General features: G+C 38.0%; 1 protein-coding gene and 1 long non-coding RNA gene across 2 annotated transcripts in view; one reads left to right on the forward strand and one right to left on the reverse strand.

Moving 5' to 3' along the window:
- Positions 1 to 9,836: 9,836 nt before the first annotated feature.
- LOC106957229 (uncharacterized) lies at positions 9,837 to 14,316 on the reverse strand. Its single transcript, XR_001426922.1, has 2 exons — positions 14,145 to 14,316; positions 9,837 to 12,184 (listed from the first exon to the last, which is right to left on the reverse strand). It is a non-coding gene; the product is annotated as an uncharacterized LOC106957229 (long non-coding RNA).
- Positions 14,317 to 14,439: 123 nt separating this feature from the next.
- The window catches only part of mylipa (myosin regulatory light chain interacting protein a), a 17,857-nt gene continuing 12,343 nt past the window's right edge, over positions 14,440 to 19,953 (forward strand). Inside the window, exons 1-2 of the mRNA XM_015048427.1 lie at positions 14,440 to 14,644; positions 16,403 to 16,593. Of these exons, the coding sequence (XP_014903913.1) occupies positions 14,558 to 14,644; positions 16,403 to 16,593 (278 nt within the window). The 5' untranslated portion in view covers positions 14,440 to 14,557. The remainder of the gene's footprint in view (positions 14,645 to 16,402; positions 16,594 to 19,953) is intronic.

The following is a 19,953-nucleotide window of genomic DNA, read 5'->3' on the forward strand; positions in this document are numbered from 1 at the left end:
AATTCTTCTTATTAGCAATAACAATAGGCAAATCTCACAGCAGCACGTAGAAATATTTCTCAAATGGCTTTTGAAGACATTTAAAAACAGAACGATCAGAGATGGCCCATCATATTCTGCAAATAATGTCACAAATATTGGACAAATATTAGGGCGGTAGAAAATCTAAGACCTTTATCATTTCATATCTGTGAAGTGACATGCAGTTTGCTATACCGGTGTCTCTGCAAAAATAGTACAGCTTCAGTTTGGCAAGAAAAAGATCCACTTCACACACAAGCTTTGAGTAGCTGCAGGTGGTAAAAGTTAAGTATAATCATGTTGACTATAGCTGTCGAGGCTGTAGTTAGAGCAAATTTTGGTCTAAAAAAATATGGGAGTGAGAATTTGAACCCTGCAGCGTCTGTAATATGTACCTAAATGATGCATGCTGTGCAAAAAGAAATGAAGAATCAAAATTACTGCATTTCCATAATAATTCTCACTTCCTACGTTTGACTGTGGACTCACTGAAAGAGGGTAAAATAACTACCTGGACCTACAGTGCATCTCCATATAGCCGTTATCCCATATATGCAACAGCTAATTAAAACATTCATGGAACCTTTAAAACGTTCTGGGAAGTGGATAAAACAACAACAAAAAAACCCCCACAAAATGTAATTCTACATTGTGTCTTGTTTATTTATTAACACAAAACAAAAATACAACCCGTCTGGACATTTAAAACTTTGTTACATAAGGCATTTCAAGTTTCTGCGGACTATAACTGAACAAAAAGCAAAGGCCTCAAACGAAGATCCAATGATCCATGACAAAACGACAGATCAGAATTTGAGCAAAGACAGAAAAAAAACAAAAAAACACAGTTGCCTTGGAAACAGACACTCTGCATCATGTTTTATGTAATCTATGCAGAGATTTGCCAAGATTATTCAGGCCACTTAAACTTTTCAACTCTTCTGTCCAAGTCCAAATCCAAACTGGTTTGAGGAGTTCTTATAAATACTATATTTTGAAGATTTTCTTGGCACAAGTAACCCTTACTGAATACTAATTTGACAGAAAAGAGGTCCCGAGGTCAGGAATCGAATGCTGCATCAAGCATCAAGGACTAAATCCTCTGAACATGGTACACCTATTACCTACCGCTGCTCCTCATTCAGAGGGTCTTTCCAACTTAAGCTGGAGAACTGTCCCCCAATTTCAAAACTTTGGCTACAGTGTCGCTTGTAATTCCAGTCTTCAGTGTGGCTGTGGAATGCAGATTCAGCCTCGAGATCAATATCAAAACCCTGAGGCATTAATTACACGCAACGCTGTGCACAATTCATGTTGGTGCTCAATTAATTGTGATCATTACATTGTTTCATGTATTCATCTGCTTGGCTTGTGAAGGCACGATGTGAATATTTGTTTACCTTTTTGAATATTAATTAAACCAAATGAAAATTAAATGCACTGGAATATGTCAATATTATTATTTTTGATGGACTGGCAACCTATCCAAGGTGTACCTGGCCTCTTGACCTTTGACTGCTGGAAATAGGCACCAGCACCCCTGGCGACCCCACTAGGGACAAGTGTGTATAGAATATTATCCTTTCAAAAAATGATGGGGGAAAAACACCTTGTGATGGAATTTTTGTTGACTGTATCTGTCAAAATGACAACACAAACGTCTAGTGCAATCTCAAAAATGACAGTTCTTTGTGTTAAAAAAAAAAAAAAAGAAAAACACCAGCCAAGAAGTATTAAGAAATCACTTAACAATGCAGGACACAGAAAACCAAAACAAACAAAACATAGCGTAGTTTTAAGGCCTTAGAAAGAAGTTCATGATCTGAACTAAAGTGTTTTTTCTACTTGGCTGAAGGAGCAGCCTTTTTATACGATAAAAAATATTTTAGGACCCACTTTTATTTTTTAATATCTCCTAACTGATGCACACTTCCAGCTCTTTTGGAGACTGCCCTAGTCTTGTTCTGTTCACTGTGCATTTTGGATCATTCTGTTAAGTTAACGTCAGGCTCCTTTCACTTGATTTGAAGATCCTTTTGCGTTTATTTCGGCTCCCTCTGTGTTGGACTGTGTTGACCAGAATAAACTGTTGGGCTCAAAACTCTTGCAGATTTTCCAGTCAGTGTAACAAAAACAAACACAAATACTTTTCATATTTAACCAGATATGGAGCATGAGTCTGCTTTAAAAAATGTTCCTCCTCCCCACCAAGATAAAGCAATGGATTAGAATGATGTGATGGACAGATGATGCCTCTCAGATGTACCCTAGTGTCACCGAATAGCAACTTAGATGATGGATGGATCCATATGAAACAAAAATTAACAGAGGACACTACGGAAGTTTTTTCAACAGAAAAATGACTCCCTCTTGTGGCTTGTTTTAGAAGTTGCAGCCTACCCCGGCTCATTAACTTTTACTTTTAATTTAGAAAGTCTGCACTGAAGAATCATCTGACCTGGCTGGTAGAGGTTTTGGTAAGACACAACAGAAGCACTTTAGCTCATCTGAGCAACACCGAAACACATCAATAGTGCAATTAGTGTGTATGTTAGATGTAATGATGTAATTCATGCAATTCCTAAATGTGCGATTTAAAAAAAATAAAACAGATGACACAATGACTATATTTAGAGTACATCAGTCACAAAAGACAAACAGTCCTAAATGTGGAATAATGCATTAAAGAAAATAAGAAAATACATCTAGCATTTGTCTTCAACTTTGCAAACTTTCCATACAACTTGGTTATGAGAAAAACATTGTTTTAAATTTTGTCACCAAAAGAAGCAACTTTATGAACTTTCAGACATTTACAACTTTATATCTGTAATTTAAAGTCCCTTTACTCTTTTCCACTTCCTGACATAAGCATTATTTCCAGAAGGTGGCAGCATTGCTTTTTTTAAATGTCTTCTTCCTTTTTGTAAAAAGGAAGTTTTGTGTGATGTTGAAGTTAAAAGATATACAATTTAGCACTTAGTCACAGTTAGTAATGTTACCACCATTAACTTCTGTGTATATTTTAGAGGTTAATTGACAGATCAGCACACAGTAGTTAGTAATAAAAATCAGAAACGTCGGTGTGCATTTGTTGTCAGACCTCTATTCTGTTCTCCAAAAATAAAATCCAGTGCACCCAACTGCTTGAAAGTCAACTTTATTTATATGCAAGTAAGTAAACTTGCATATAATGACTCTAAACACACAACAGAATAGTTAACATCAAATAATCCCAAGTAATTGTCTTATAACAAAGTGTGAAAAAGTAAATTGACTTTCTTCTTGACTGAAACAATGGATGCACTTAATTTAATATTACACCTTAACAGCAGAAAATTGGGTAACACTTTATTTGAAGGGGGGTGAATAAGACGGTCATGACACTTTCATAAACATGACATAACACTGTCATAAACATGACATAACACCTGTCATGAACATGAATAAGCCTTCATGAATATTTATGACTGTTGTCATAAAGCGTCATTCGGTAAATTATGACACTTTTAATACAAAGTTGACATTATTCAAAATGTCAACTTTGTTGTTATGACAACTTGACATTAACCAAGAAATCATTACTGATATAAATTTGTTGTAAAATTATTACTGACTGCACTTTAAAAATTAGGTAACTTTATGTTATTAAAGGTAAAGTTTAAACAGTAATGATTTATTGGTTAATGTCAAGTTGTCATAACAAAGACATTTTGAATAATGTCAACTTTGTATTAAAAGTGTCATAATTTACCGAATGACGAGGCAACAGTCATAAATATTCATGAAGGCTTATTCATGTTCATGACATCCGTTTATGACAGTGTCATGACAGTCTTATTTCACCCCCTTCAAATAAAATGTTACCGAAAATTGTTTAGCTTTTAAAATGCAAGTCAAAGTAAACTGAATATCTTACACCAGCACAAATACATTTAACAATTTGATATGCATTTTTAAACAATCTGCGTTTCTTTTTAATTGTCAAGCAAGTTAAAAATAGAGTACATTCCTCATTCATAAAGATTAAACATTTACAACAGGCATGTTGGTTTGGTCATGAATAAGAGATTAAACTAGGACAACATTGCTCCAGTAAGCTTACAGATAAAAACCTACAACTTGTTTTACTGACCCAGAAACATCTTCCTGTCTCGATGAACTCAGATCTGAACTGAAGCTCACTCCATATGCATCATGAGACTCATTCAGCGTTCACACAGGGAAATTCACAGCAGGTGTACTTACTCAAATGTATAATCAACAGTTTAAAATGAAAACCTCCTCTCAGCAAGAGTGAGAATTACAATGCAGTGGGTGAATACAAGATCTAAAATATACAATCCTTTGAGTAATAACTCAGGACATTTATATCTGTTGTTGCAGTAGTAAGACATTGATTTTAATCATTTTCATCCATCCATCCATTTTCTGAACACCCTTGTCCCTCAGTGGGGTCGGGAGGGGTGCTGGTGCCTATCTCCAGCTAACGTTCCGGGCGAGAGGCGGGGTACATCCTGGACAGGTCGCCAGTCTGTCGCAGGGCTAATCATTTTCAATTCATCTAAAAACAAAAAAAAACTGATTAGAAGGAGTCTGGGTTTTCTTTTATCTAGAGGCATTACAGTAAATGGGGTTACTTACAAAGGGACACCTTTGCTTTTTAAATGTTATTATAAAGCTTAAACTTTTTCTATATTGGACAGTTCTTTGTGCAATATATTTTTGTGATCAACACAAAATGTTTTACCTCCCAATTTGTTTTTTTTAGGAGATAAAAACAAATAATCTCCAAATTTGTTTTTGGAACAAATTTTGAAATACTACGACTAAATAACATTTAGACTAATTTTGACCAGCTGGCGCCACCTACAACAAAACAGCAGCAGCCACAGCCTGGAGTGAATTTTGAGGAAACAAGTTGATGTCATATTTTGTTTCCTTCAAGTAAAAATTAAAAGATTTACCCTCAGCTCGATCTGCACTGACAAGATAGTGTCAGCTTTTTCTCATAACTGTAAAAATGTGGCCAACATGAGAATGTAGACCACAAACTTCCTCTATCAGACATTTTCATTCCTGCTCCACTTACCCCTGATGTTCACCCAGTCATAAAAATTCCTCCCTCTCTCTGTTCTTCGCACTCTTCCTGTCCTCCGGCAAGAAAGTAGAGAGCACTGAATAAGCTTTAATATGCATCCAGTCAGAGCTCAGCAGCTTTGAAGTGTAGCTGTGTGACCGTCTTTTCCTTGCCCATAAGCCTCCAATGCAGAAGTCTTATCCTAAATTGGTTCTGCGAATCCAACGATGTTGAATAAGATCATGTGCATCGAAAATCTGGGTATGACGGACGCCAGGAAGAGCACTCGGGGAGATAACAGAGTAGAGCACAGCTGTGAAGCTCCAGTCATCAAGGGTCAAAGTCGTTCCAACGTTTAGATTTGTCTCTGCTGCAACACATTTGAATCAAATACTTAGGTCATCATCAGGACTCTGAGGAACCATTCTGCACCCTGGGGATATGATTAAACTGTTTAATTCAGGTGCGTTGGACCAGGAGCACATCTAAACGTTGCAGGACACAGGCCCTCGAGGACTCGAGGTTGACACCCCTGGACTTGAGCGCAGTAACAGATTAGTGAATTATTATCATGTCTGTTTTAGCTGCAGGGAAAAGGCTCCCATCAGATTTTCCTTTGCTTTAGTTTTACTCCTGCTCAAGAAACTACTTCTACTCCTATGTTTCCAAATAAAGCCACTGTCAAACTGTGTCCAAGCTTGTCATGTATGCTGACATTTTAAAAAGCCTTCTGCTATACAAGTCTAAATTGAGATCTTTAAAGTTTGTCTAATGATTTCTATGTGATCCTATTCTCACGATTGTTGGGGGTTTGTTGCAAACTCCCTAGTAAGTTAATAAAAGTTAAACAAAATTGATCAGGTTGGTAATGTTTGCCATTATTTTTTTCTATTTGAACATTTGTACTAAAATTGTATTAACATTAGCTAACGTGTTTGAATTTCTGCTAAATGGAATAAAACGTTTAAAGCAGCAGATTTGCATCTCAAGACTGAATAAGACTATCTGGCAATGAAACACCAACAAGAACATATCAAAGAAAATCCTTATCATGGAAAAACAATATAATGTTACATTGAGTTACCAGCTCTTGCTCAAACTGTCAGGTGTTGCATAAGACAAAGCTTTCATGGACCAATAGTGCCTGGCATGGATCGTCAGTAAAAACATATGTTTCAAATTGCAAACTGTCTTTTTCTGTGTCAGTTTTATCAAACCAAGTTTGAGCAAAATCTCCACCACCTGGGTATGCTGAATTAAATGTAGTACAGAATGCAGCAGGCCTGATTCCTCTGTTGAGAGAGAAGCAATTATGGAGGAAAATGATTAGTCTGACTGTAGCGAGAGAAAATCAGAGATAGGAAGCAAGTCAGGGACAGGAGCCAGGAAACGTCTGATAATTAATTTCTGACATAGACTTTGCACAGATCTCAACTAGACACCGATTTCCTCCCAGGGCCAGAACCAAGGCTCTTATTAGAGATAAACCACACTATTATCTCTTGGAGAGTTACCGTCTCAGAAAGTTCCACGAAAGCTGTCGCAGGGGGTTTCCTACAAGTCAAAACTACTGAATGTGACTTTCTTTTGTGCACGTTTTAAAATTTCAAAAGTTCAGCCTGACCTGATATTAACTGATATTTGGAAAATATCAGTTAATAACAGGTCAAAATCTTATTTTTGGATAGAATAATTCACATAATGCAATCTTTATGTCATTGTTTCACATGAGAATATGTTTTGTGGACTGGAAGTACTAAATTCATCCTGTTAAAAAAATTAATCCTTTGCCTACTTTTATGATTTATAGATAGACAAGACTTTTGTCTCGAAAAGACGTTGCATGAAATGACAGTTTAAATCTACCACATTTCATCAGGTCCCATCTGGTTTATTTCTTCTGTCTATATCAGGACATCCACATGTTCTGCCACTCAGCCCTCCAGAGCAATTTAACCCAGAAGATCTGATTGAAAAAGACAGGGCATTACACAACAGAGGCTAAAAATATTCATCCTCAGTTTCACAATGTCAAAACAAGTCCTTTCTTCTTATGCAGGCAGATAAAATGTATTTAAGCACCGTTAAATTAATCTTATTGCCAATGCCACAAAACCAATGTTCTGACGCTTTTTACAACTATCTCTTGTTATTATGTTGATTAAGCTGGTCAGTAGTGTAAGTTGTTGATCAATTTGTGTAGTTTCACATATTTTAAAATGCGTCGCTCACTAAAGCATGTCAAATGAGTCTCGGCAGGCAGATGCAAACAACCTCCCACTGAGTTGAAGATGCTTACCTTTTTACAAGCATTATTTTATGTATGAACAGTTGACCTTAAGGCCATAAAGTATTTCACTCCAATGAACAAACATGCACAAATGCAGTCTTTACAAACATTCAAGGCTCACAGCTTTTTATGAAATCATCATGGACTTTAGATAATAAACAGTATTGCTGATATCTATAGTTCAAACCAGACGTTTACATACACCAAAGTAGATTTTCCTCTCTGACTTTGTATTAAACTAAGCTTTTTCTTTTATAAGCCAATTTGGATTAAATATGTTTATATTTGATAAAGAACACAATAATTACCTTTTGTTGATGTCAGAGGTTGACACATATTTGCTTAGCGTTTGGTGGCATAGGTATTAGACTGCTTCTCACTAAAGTTTGTTGTAATTTTGGCCCATTCCTCCAGACAGAACTGGTACAGCTGAGTCAGCTTTGTAGGCCATCTTGCTTATACAACTTTTAAGCTGTTCCTACAAACTTTCTATGTGCTTGAAATCAGGGTCTTGTGATGGCTAGTGTTGAACATTGACTTTTTTGTCCTTAAGCCACTTCAGAACCATTTGGTGATTTGCTTAGGGTCACACTATATTAATAAATAATAATAATGATTTATACTCACAATGTGTTATATTTAGTGAAGCGTACCAGTCCTTCCATCAGCAAAATGATGCTGCTACCACCATGAATAGCTGGGATGGTATTCTCAGCCTTGCAAGCTTTATTATTTTTCCTCCAAATGTCACAATGGTCATTATGTTTAGAGACACCAACCTTAGTTTCATCAGACCACAGAACATGTCTCTAAACATGTCTTCATTCCTGATTGTATTGCAAGCTGTAATCTGTACGTTTGTGAAGCATTTGAAGTAACTGTTTCTTCAATGAACTCCCGGACCATGTTGGTAAGGGATGTATGTTGCTGACATAAAGACTCCTGCTTACCAGCTTCAGCAAACATCTTCACTAGATCTTTGCTTTTGTTCTGTGGTTGATTCGGACAATCCTCACCAAAACATATTACTCTCTGAGACATCAACTTTCTTCTACATGAATAGTATTACAATTGGACATTTCCATTGTGTTTATATTTGCAGAAATGAGGTGGCACGCTCACATATCTTGACATTTCCCAGGGATGAATTAAACATGTAGAGGTGCAGTGTTTTCTTCCTGATACATTACCTAATTTCCTTACGTTTTTCCACCAATGTCACATAAAGAAGCAACATGTATAAGGCATTGCTGTAAAATAATCCACAGATGTGGCTCCACTTAACTAACGTTCTGAATTCACAAGATCAATGGCATCCTCTGTGGCACTTACCCACATTGTTTCAAAGTTATAGAAAACCTGCATGTAAAATTCTGAATTTGGAGAAAAAAAATCTCAAAGTAAGCATTCTCATTCTGGCAATTAGCAAATAGAAATTATTTTGGTTATGGTGCAAAGCGCTTTGTTCTCCGCATCGCCACTGATACATAAATTCAATTTATAATTCCTTTTCAAAAACACATTTGATAAAATAATTTACACTTGACATCAGTGCTTAGAAAGTGAACATTTCTAAACTTGTACAATGCTTTACAAGAGTAATAACTAATATCCTCTAAAGGAAGAAGTAAGGCAACTGTATTGGTTTACTAGTAGCACTATATGTAACTTTTCTTCAAAACAATGGCCAGTTTCAAGCTCGCTGAAAGTTATAAAAAGTAATTTGCATGCAACGCATTTCTCTACTTGTCTATGTTTTAAGTCAATTATGATTACCACATTCTCCAACACTCATACAGTCACAGAGATTGGTAGGCAACTTTGGATGCCTTGCCCAGAGGTAGATAAGACTGAGCCACAGTCTTCCATGGAAGAAATCAACACTAAATTAAAATGTTTTATTACTCAAAGAGCTAAGCATATGAGAAAAATATCTCAAACAAAAACATTGCTTCTGGTAACATTCAAATGTTCTAGGACTATTTTTGATAATTTTAGAAAAGTGCAGCTTCAGCACAGAACTAATCTACACTCTGCATGTTCTCAAGTCAAATGTACTACTGTCAGCCTTTTAAGGCATTATTAAAACAAAGGATATGTGCAGGATGGGACTCTGATAAGTAACGTAATGCTGATCCATTAGACAGTCATCCTGCTCTGTGCAGCAAAACAACCTCAGCCTAATTTTTAATTGTAAACCCACAGGCACTCCTAGAGTCAGTACACCACAGACCATAATCCCGCAAGAACAAAAGCTTCTCACAAGAATCCCAAGCAGGCAGGGATATCTGCATAGGATGTTTCCAGACCTGAATAGTGTTAGTCATTACACGACTCTGTGGTTGATTCAGACATTTCTCACCAAAATGTCTGAATCCATCACACTATCCATCCGTTAGATGGAAGCCTCCCTGTCCTACACAGACACTTACTCCAACAAACAAGTGTTTGATCCCGAATTTTATACGATTGCTTATTTGCTTACAAAAGTATTACCAGTCTACCTTTTAGGGCAGTTCAATTTTAATGCAGTAAGACAGAATATCACCTTAAAGCTATGCTGTCTGTACTTACCATAACTGTAAACATGAAAGTACATGAAAAAATGGGCTACATATATATAATTATAGTGGAGCTTTGCACCTGTCAGCATATCTAAAGCTTTTTTGTGTATTTACCGTAGCATTTGCTGAACTGGAAAAGTGTAAAGAAAGTAAAACCTTATTTCAACACGGCAGTGTAAGTTTGCTTGACACATGTTGAGACAGTATATTTCAACATACTGGTAGTTAAGACAACCATGGATGAAGACCTCAAAACCCAATACTGTAAAATCCCAGGTTTTACTGAAAAACCACCAAAATACAATTTCACAATTTCTCCACCATGAGACCACTTACAAGTAAAAATGTTCTGTGAGGATTCCATCAAGGCTGAAAAAATTGACCTCAGCATTAGCGGTGCTATGTCAACAAAATAGCATTTCTAATTGATTAGATACTGAATCTGAACCAGTAGTGTGTGATAGAAATCATGCAAAACCAATCACTTAGAGAAATCTAGGTCATCTCTAATCAGAATGCTCGCCATGTAAGATAACATAATCATGGCTGAGCTTGCAGTCTCACTTTAAGGATACATGGTATGTCACTTTTTGTAGTGTAATCCAAATCTTGAATTACCAGGTCAACCCATCGTTTTTTGGCCCTGAGAAAGCCAGGGATCTTTTTCTAATTCCTTTGTTTTTCCAGACAACATCCATTTTACCAAGTAGCATTAGTAATCCCCCTTTTTTCTACCCGGTTTAGCTAAATTATGCCTTAGAATTATTCCTCAAAGATCACTGAAACAAGGTGCTGGTCTGAAGCTTGTCTAGCTCTTGAAAATCATGGGTAGGACTGAAAAATAATGTTACTCTTCAGCAAAACACGAGCCATTTCTAATGAACGATTCTGCCATCTATGTAACATTATCATGGCTGAGGTTGCAATCTAACTTAAGCAGTACATGGTGTGAAGTCATCAGCCCAAACCTTCAATTTAATAGGTCAGTCTGTTACTTTTTGGCTTTGAGATTGCCAGACGCCTCCTGCCAGGTCCTTAGTTCTCTCTGACAAAGTCCATTCTGCTCTGTAGCGTAAATCATCCCTTTCATCACCTGAATCTACCAGCTCAATCCGTAGAAACATTTCTTTCTCCAAGATCACTGAGGCCAGACCCAGGTCTGTTGCTAGTCTTGCTCTTGATAATCTGGGACAGGAATGGGAAATTCCTAGACGAGGGGGTGGACCACTTTTTCCCCCTCTGTCGCTGATGACCTCAGGTTTTGACAGATGTGCATCTTTGTCATCCGAAGCAGATGATGTTGAGGAACCGTCATTGGTCGAGTCAGAGCTGACAGATGACTGTGTGTCTTCACTTTGGTTGAGATCCCCTTCGTAAGCTGATTTCCGGTTGCTTTGTCTGCTGATGGAAGTCCAGCGAAAAGAAAGGCATCTTGTCATAGCCTGCCATAAGTGTTGAGGTCTGAATATGTCTGACCTTGGTTGATTTGAGCCACAGATTACTAGGCTAGTTCCCATTTGCTTAAAATCTGCTGCAGATTTTGCTGCCACCTCTTTTGATCCTTCAGGGTAGTTTGGTGGTAAAGCTTCTCCTTCCTCTTCCTCATCTTTCAGATGAATCTGCTGGTCCTCCTCAAAGCTGAAAGAGCCGCTGAACCTTTGACTCCTCTTCATCATACACTCTGAATCAACATCTGAAGTCGATAATGAATCTTCATCTGACAAGTCCTTGGATGGTGGTTATCGATTTTCTTCAGAGGAACATCTTATCCTTTGGTACCTCTACTTACTTCAGTGATCAATTCCACTCTGATCAGCTGCCCAGTCCCCTTGGTTTAACCCCAATAGATGGAAAAAAAAAAAGAAACAATCAAGGCGATCACAACAGCCAGAGAAGTGACAGTACCATGGCACTTCCTGTCCTACTCTCTGCTTCACAAAACATTGCTTTGCTGTGGAGTTGGGCAGCAATGACACTGTGATGTCATGCGCCCACATGCACACACACATACGCATGCGTGTACAAACACACACCAACATTTGCACACATAGAAATCCTTGCATGGCTATGTGTTTACACTCCAGTTGAGTGAGCAATGACTTGCCTTGCAGGGAAGTGATGCCACATTGTATGATGTCATAGCGAGCTGCAAAGCAGAAGTCTGCAAAAGGGTCTGTGTTTGTGCAGGGACCCAGATGGGTTGGGGGGGACAGCAGACTCAAAACTGACCTAGATGTTCAAAGATGAGTCAGTTTTAGTTACTATTATACTAATTTCCATGCCTACACAGTGTTCCATTTGTAATAGGTAATGCTTACAATAGAAGTACTTATACTTCCCTACTCTGCTAAAACATTTCATTCAATAAACATTTAAGGTTAAACTTAGTGGAAACATAAATTGTGAAAACCTGAAGATTACTTGCTCAGGTTACACTGCAATATTCAATAGTATGGTTTGTTTACAAATAAACAAACATGCTTACGATCAGTGGTTTTCCTTCAAGAGCTATGGCAATAAATGATTGACGATTAAGTACACTTTTAGATGCAATTGCCTGGAAAGAGTTTTCAGATAAACAACAAAAATCTAAAAAAGAAGATTACAAATTTATAGAAAAGCATAACATTTGTCAATCCAATATTTTGCTAAACCCATACAAGGTAGGAGGGTTATTTTAGTTCTACACCAGTTAGCAAACATTGCGTGTCCTGCACACATTCACGTTCCCTCCACCCCCTCTCGATGAGCAACTTACAAACATGCTACACACCATTTACTCTATTATTGTGAAATAGGCAGTAGTAAACACATGGTCATCACTGTCAACATTGAGTTTTCAAGATTGGATTAGTTTTATTTGGTGCAAACTAATCCTGGCTTGGTTTGCACCAAATTAGAGTTTCCCTTGACGCACGGTGCACTGCTGATACAATACAGTGCCTTAGATTAAAGCTCAGGTGATAGAATGACCCAATCAAGTTAGAGCGTATATTCAGATAAGAATCTACGGGTAGGCTACAAAATCGATGTTTGCAGAAGAATTCCATTCAACCTTATTGAACTTTACCAAATTTGCTGACGAATGGGAAAATAATTTAAGTGACTATTAATGCAAAGCTGATAGAAATGTACTCCAAAAGAATTGTAGACGTAAATATAGTGAAAGGTTGATCTAAACTTCAACTCCAGTCCCCAAGGGCACAACTTTTAGATGTGTCCCCTGGTCACGTCAACCCGAATCAAATGGCTGAATTCTACAGAGACTTGTTAAAGACCTGATTATTAGACTGAGGTGTGTTGAAGAAGAGATATATTTAAAAGTTGCAGGAAATCGGCCCTGTAGGGCTGGAGTTGAATACCTTTGGTCTAAACGACATTGAAGTATGTTTTCTTACCATTTCACAATTCTGCTAAATGAAGGGGATAGGAGTTATTTTGAAAGGCGCTGTAGTTAAATGTTATAACATCGTCAGTATTTTTCCTTCAGTCTCTTATTATATACATATCACTCCAGCTACACAAGGAATGCAGCTGTGGAAAGAGTGCAAACATATCGGAGAGGCATGCTGCCTCCACTCTAAATTGTCCTTTGGCAAACAAACGATAAGCTTGGCTGAATACCATGCCTTCCTTGGTTTTAAAGTACAAGACTGCTCTTCTCTTCACTTTCCTTGCCAAGTTTGCCTCCATCACAATGCAGCGCTGCTGAATAATAGATGATAAAACAGTAGCTGTTGTGGATGTATTGAGGCAGAAGACATATTGAAATAAGGTCACAGAAATATTAGGTGCTCAAATTAGCGACACTGAAGCTTCATGGTTGGAGGCGCTGCTAACATGTTTAAATTATCCTCATAACGGCACAAATCAGCTCAGTGCTCTACAGATTTATTTGGTATTTAACCTTTATTTACATATAAGATTAAGTAAAGCATATAAATTTCAGAATAAGATGTTATAAAACGAATGATTTAGAGAAAATAAATCATTCGCTATTTCCCCTTCCTCTACAGGAAGGGGAAATAGCGGGTGGCTGAGGTAAAAGTTGCAGAGATTAAATATTCATAACAGCCTTGAGTCGCAAAAAACAGGCGAAGTGGAAAGTTTCCCCACTAGTATTGCAGCTATTTCTGGGTCATAATCAACTAAATTATTTACAAAAGCTATGGAAAGCCATTAAACTTACCCTGAAGTGCACTGGCGTACGATGAAATGTCTAATTTATTAAGTTCAGGTGTGCAAAAATAAAAGCTCTCTGGTTGCATACAACCAACCCACCACAAGAGGACGCAGTGCCTCTCAAACAAGAGCTCAACTTGATCTTCCAGTTTGCGGATGTGACAACGCTTCCAATTGGTTAACAGAAGTTCAGTGAGTTATAATACAGCGTCTGTGATTGGATGCCCTTCAAGTAGGCGGGACTACGGGGGGCATTTCATTGATATTTCCTACAGCTGGTAGAGGAAGATTAGCCACACTGAGAGAACTGTGAGAGGAAAGTGATGTCGGCTTGATGTGGAGGGTTTCTAAAGAGGGCAAGAGAATTGTTTTGTTGGTTTAAAGCGTGGCACACCAAAGACTACAAAATACAAAGCCAAAATGCTCTGCCACGTTACTCGCCCGGACTCGGTGGTGATGGAAGTGGAAGTTGACGGGAAGGCGAATGGAGAAGACTGTCTTAATAAGGTTAGTATCCGAGTAAAATACCCATAAATGTTCAGATATATGTACGGAGACCATTTGTCTTTCCGTCTCTGTGACCGTTTCTGTCAGACAAATCACCGAAGCCGTTATTGTGTCGGCGCGCTTTAAGTTCTCCACTGTTTTTTAAAACTTTATTTTAATAATTTAATCAGCTAATCTTTCTAAGAAGCATAGAAGCTTGCTTGTTTTCTGAATTTTCTGTATTTATTACAGCTGCCGTAACAACTGTTAATTACGCTGCTGCTACAAAGACCAAGCGAACCTATTTTGTATTTTCTTTGTAAATATTTACGCTGTAAATATTCGTTTGCGTGGGTATCTAAACATGTTAAAGCTTTAGTAAGACTCTTCCTGTATTGCCAGAAACAGATGGCTTAGGCAGAGGTTACTACAGGTCATTGTGTTTCATTGCGAGCTGCGCTCGGCACTTGAGCTTCACTCAACCTGAGGCTTTGTTGGTGTACATGTCAGCATGAAACAAAGTGAGATCTCTACTGAAAATGGGAAAATTAGTCGGGAACATTGATGTAAATCTATTGGTTTCCACCTTTTGTCTCCAGTTTTAAATGCAAATCTCAACATATGCTGAAGCTATTCAACACTTGGTAACTTTGATTCCTGCATTAACTAATAATCAAATGGTTAATGTTGTTTGTGAAACTGAGTTCCCCTTTGCTGCTGCATGGTTTCAGGAAAAGAAAAAAGAGAAAAATCAAGTCATTTTTTCCTCATTTATCTTTAGTGTTCATCACTCTTGAGCTGTCACATTTTGTCAAGCTGCAAAAGTCAAAGCCCTTCAGTTTCTGAAGATGGCTATCTAGACCCAGAATGGTTCATATGTCTGACAAATTGTGACATGGTTGTTTTTCTTTAACTTTAAACTGTTTTGAAATCAATGGCTAGCTTCTAAAAGCTCTATCCGTTTTGAAGAACATATTTTTCAAGTCGGGACTTGGACTAAAACTTTTTTATGTTTTAAAAGAAAAAGCTTTTGGCTAAATTTCAGGAGTACTTTACATCTGCCAGGAAAACACATATAATTTTGGGATTAACGATAAGATACAAGCAGCTTTTAAGCTCTTAATGAAAAGAAGCAACACGTATAAATCATGAGTCTGAATTTAAAAAAAAAAAAAAACTTTTTTCTCCCTGCTTCTGTTAGTAGAGAGCCATGCAGAATTTCATATTTAACATTTAGTGCTCTTTGGCTTACCTCTTTTGGCCACAAGTATTGCAAAGTTTAGAAAAGCTGCACAGATTAAAATACATTGCATCTAACGTTGTAAAGTTGGTGAGGGTAAAAATATGATAAATCACAAATCTGGATCTTAATTATATCATTTTTGAGGCCCTCTGTTCTTAAGAAACTCCATCATTGGAGCAGTAGCTTCGGTCTTACTGATACTAATGCCGGTCTTATTTTGTATGCAGGGCATATTCCCAATTTGCTGAGGGTAACAAATGGGTATTATCTCTGCCTCCAGGCTTTCTAGAGACATTCGCCAGTAGTTATGCAATAACACGACCATCCCTGCTGCAGTTAAGTGTGGGATAGATTTGATGAGCCCCCTCGAAAGGATTCAAGTTTGTGTTCCAGCTGTTGTAATCCCTTAGAAATAAACTCCCTGCTTCTTTCTCTTCTTGCCTATTTAATATTTCCTTGTTGTTGTTTGATTCTCTTGGTATTTTCTAGTCTAAATTCCCTTTTTTTGAGACCCTCTTTCTTTCACCTCTCTGCAGGTTTGCAGAAAGTTGGGCATAATTGAAGTGGATTACTTCGGGCTGCAGTTTACCGGCAGCAAAGGAGAGAATTTGTGGCTGAATCTGAGGAACCGCATCTGCCAGCAGATGGATAACGTGACACCCTGTCGGCTGAGGCTGCGAGTCAAGTTTTTTGTGGAGCCCCATCTCATCCTACAGGAACAGACGAGGTACTGCTGATTATCTTTGTTGCGATATTTCCTGACTGAATATCCAAATCATCTTGGATTTGTCACTTCAAAATTGAACTGAGATGCACGAAAAGTTTTTACTTGGCGCAAGTTCCAAATGGTTTTAAACACAGCTGTACCTGATGAGACTAGCAATGTTGGGAGAGCTGCGCGCTGACAAACACAAACCAGATCACAATCTGATCACTTTGTTTCCAACGCATTGAAAGAAGTGCCCTTTAGTAACCTCTCTGTCAAGCCGGTTTGGGTTTACTATAGGTCATTCTGACAGAGCGTCAGCCTGGAAATGTGATCCAGCAGCTCTGGGGTTGTGTGTTGCTCTCTTCCCGTTCCCTGGGGACCCTGTGGGCTCATTGGCAGCCAGGACTCCCATTGAGCTTGGGGGAAAAAAAAACTTTGTGGTCGTGTTTTTTGTTTAAAAACAAAAGGTCTCTGTTTTACCTCCTTTTTTTAGACATATGGGGTTTATTTTTTTTTTTTAAAAAGACCAGTGTTAGACTTTTTCTCACACAGGTTTTGTTTTTACAGGAACGTCGGTGTTGCAGCTGTGCCTCTATAATTGAGTTTGTTTTTAGTGTTTTTACTTTAATTTCTTACTAAACTAAAAGGACTCGAGCTTAAAATGCCCCCTTACTAATTTCCTTGGCGAGATTAATTTGAACATGATTGTCCGCATTTTTCCTCTTATTTTCTCCCCCCCCCCCATCACCCCAAGTTCCTAATTGTGCTCCTTGCATCGCTCTGTGTAGCTGTTGACATATTCACCCCTGTTGCAGCATTAGACTGTTGCATTTTGCAAAACTGAAACTTATGAACCAAGGGGACACTTGAGGAAACAAATCAGCAAAGTGTTCCTCTTTATGGTTAATTAAAAGCAAGCGTTGCTTGTTTGGCTCGATTCCCTCGTAGCTGTTTGGCTTTCATACACGCCTTTTCCCTACTTCTCCTTCTTAAGGATATCTAGTTTCCTCTTTGTGGTCGTATTTGTATCTGTTTGACACCTGCTGACTACTACGTCTCATTGTCTTTGTTTGCGCTGGCCCATATTTGGCAGTATTTGAAGAGGGAGGAAGGGAAAGCGAGGGGGAAGGAGAGGACACTTGGCTGCCTGTGCTCTGACCTCCACTAGATTAGAAGTGGTTATCTTGACCACAGGTGTTGGCTGAGAGAATAGGGGGGGATGGATAATTGGGTTGTTAAAACAAAGACATGATACTGATGCCAGTCACATGAAGACAGTGCTCTTAATTTAATGCATTAATGATTGGCAATTCTCAGCTGTAATGTTTTGCAGGTCTGGTTCAATTTGTGCACGTTTTATTAAGGTAATCAATTATAACTATAGATGTACATGCAAAAGTTATACTTGTGTATCCAGTTGTTTTAAAGGCACATTGGGTGCGATTCCTGTTAGAGCTACAGATGTCACCTTTCACCCAGTTCAGCTGCAGCGCTTCTCTGCATGAGCTGGTCTGACGGTAGGATGAGTAGACGTGACTCATCAGGAAGTAATACATCTGCTAGCCTGTAGGCCACTTACAGCTTTGTGATCTTGTGGGAAAATATTGCCACTTCATGCTCATGACTGATCTGTTTTGTTCTGCCTTATGTTCATGCACGGGATCATAAAAAAACATTCCTGCAATTTATTGATGGAGCCAGTTTCATGGTGGAATGGATGGTCATTACTGTTACATCCTTCTAATATGCCCGCTTGCGTAACCCTCCCCATCACATAAAGCTGCTTATATAAGCAGCTGTGTGCTTTGCTGCCACGTAAAGCTCCACAGGTCACTTTAATGTGCAAGCAGTTGGCAGTTTTATTCTCTTAATTTAACATTTGGTTGAGCTGGCAAACATGATGATGTAATGTTCATGGTATTGCCCTTTTTTATATTGTGGAGTTCTTCACATTTACAGATTTTATTTTTCTGTATTGACAGTATAACCTGCCAGACTTTGCCTTTTTTTTTTCTCCCACTGTTGCCAGCATTGGGTCATATCCATCTGAGCTGGAAGCTTTCGGTGGCAGCTGTGACTCCCAAAATCCACTGTTTTTTTTCTTTTTTTTTTTTAAGCTACTCTTGCTGTTCCATTCTTGAAGGCATTATTTATAAATCTGTATTTCATGGTTGGCTTTGAGCACTTTTTACAAATGCAGTGCCTTTATCCTCACGGGTTCCTTTTGTAAATTCATTTCAAACATGCGGCTGCTTTGTAATTACCATATTTGGCAGCAGGCATTAAAGGGGTTTTAACTAAGAAAAAAAAAAGCGATATAAAAATAATGTAACTTTATTTCCTTTTCTCTGGTTAAAGGATTCTGACCCAGAACCATCACTGACCACCTCTATTATTTGCATCATTAAACTTTTACTGTTGGCTGCTGAGCTTTATGTTAATCATTTTCCCTTCATTAGTGGTCACATTTAGCATTCTGATCATGCAATCACTAGACCCCTAAAAACCAAATGTTTTTTTTCTCTAGGCTTTACAGTGAGGGCAAAGTAGTAACACAACCACCGACTTCACAACTTAAAAATGATTTTATCTTGAAATAAAGTGAAAGTATTTTAGAACCATCACAGGACAGTGTTTCTTCTGTTATATAACCTCAAACAAGCTAAAACTTATTCAGATGGCTTGAAGACAACAGTCTATTCTTGTGAAAGTTTTTTTTTTTTTTTTTTCCTCTGCTGGGTTTTGGTCTTGTGACAGGTTATTAATCTGAGTAGAAATCTATCTTGTTTTTCTTAGCGTGTTTTGGCAAAATGCACTCTAAGGAGACAGGATAGCTCAGTTTGGATCAAGCAGGCACATGCCGTTATGAGATTCTTGCACTATAAGAAAATGCCACAAACTTACTTTCATGCAACAAATGTAACATGATCACTTTTTATTGGAAATGGATTAGAAACTATTTTGCTGCTGGAAAATATTAACATCATCAGTACCATCAACTTTAGTTATTAGGAATGTTAAAGTAAGAATAATTTTAGTAAAGGCTTGTAAAATTGCACGTAAATTTTGCAGTATTGGTGCTTTGAAAAAATACGTAATAAATGTACGTAGCTGAACATGGACAACATCGGTAGCCTACAGGCTACTTGTTCAGCTTAAGGTGATGTATTGATATTAGCTAGCTAGTCATCTTTTAGCTAACATTACCTGCATCCAACAGCTTTTCTCAACAGTCGGTTCGTTTGGGGGAAAAACTGTGAAAAGTTCTTTGCGTTTTGCTGGTTTGCTGCCATGATTCTAACACACCTGAGTAGCTTTGTACAGCAGCAGGTCTCCTTCGCTGCCGCACAGGTCTAAACCCAGCGCGAGTGTCGTAGC

The sequence above is a fragment of the Poecilia latipinna genome, unplaced genomic scaffold (assembly GCF_001443285.1).
Source record: "Poecilia latipinna isolate Pla-1442-1.1 unplaced genomic scaffold, P_latipinna-1.0 Scaffold3, whole genome shotgun sequence".
In the NCBI taxonomy this organism is placed as follows: Eukaryota; Metazoa; Chordata; class Actinopteri; order Cyprinodontiformes; family Poeciliidae; genus Poecilia; species Poecilia latipinna.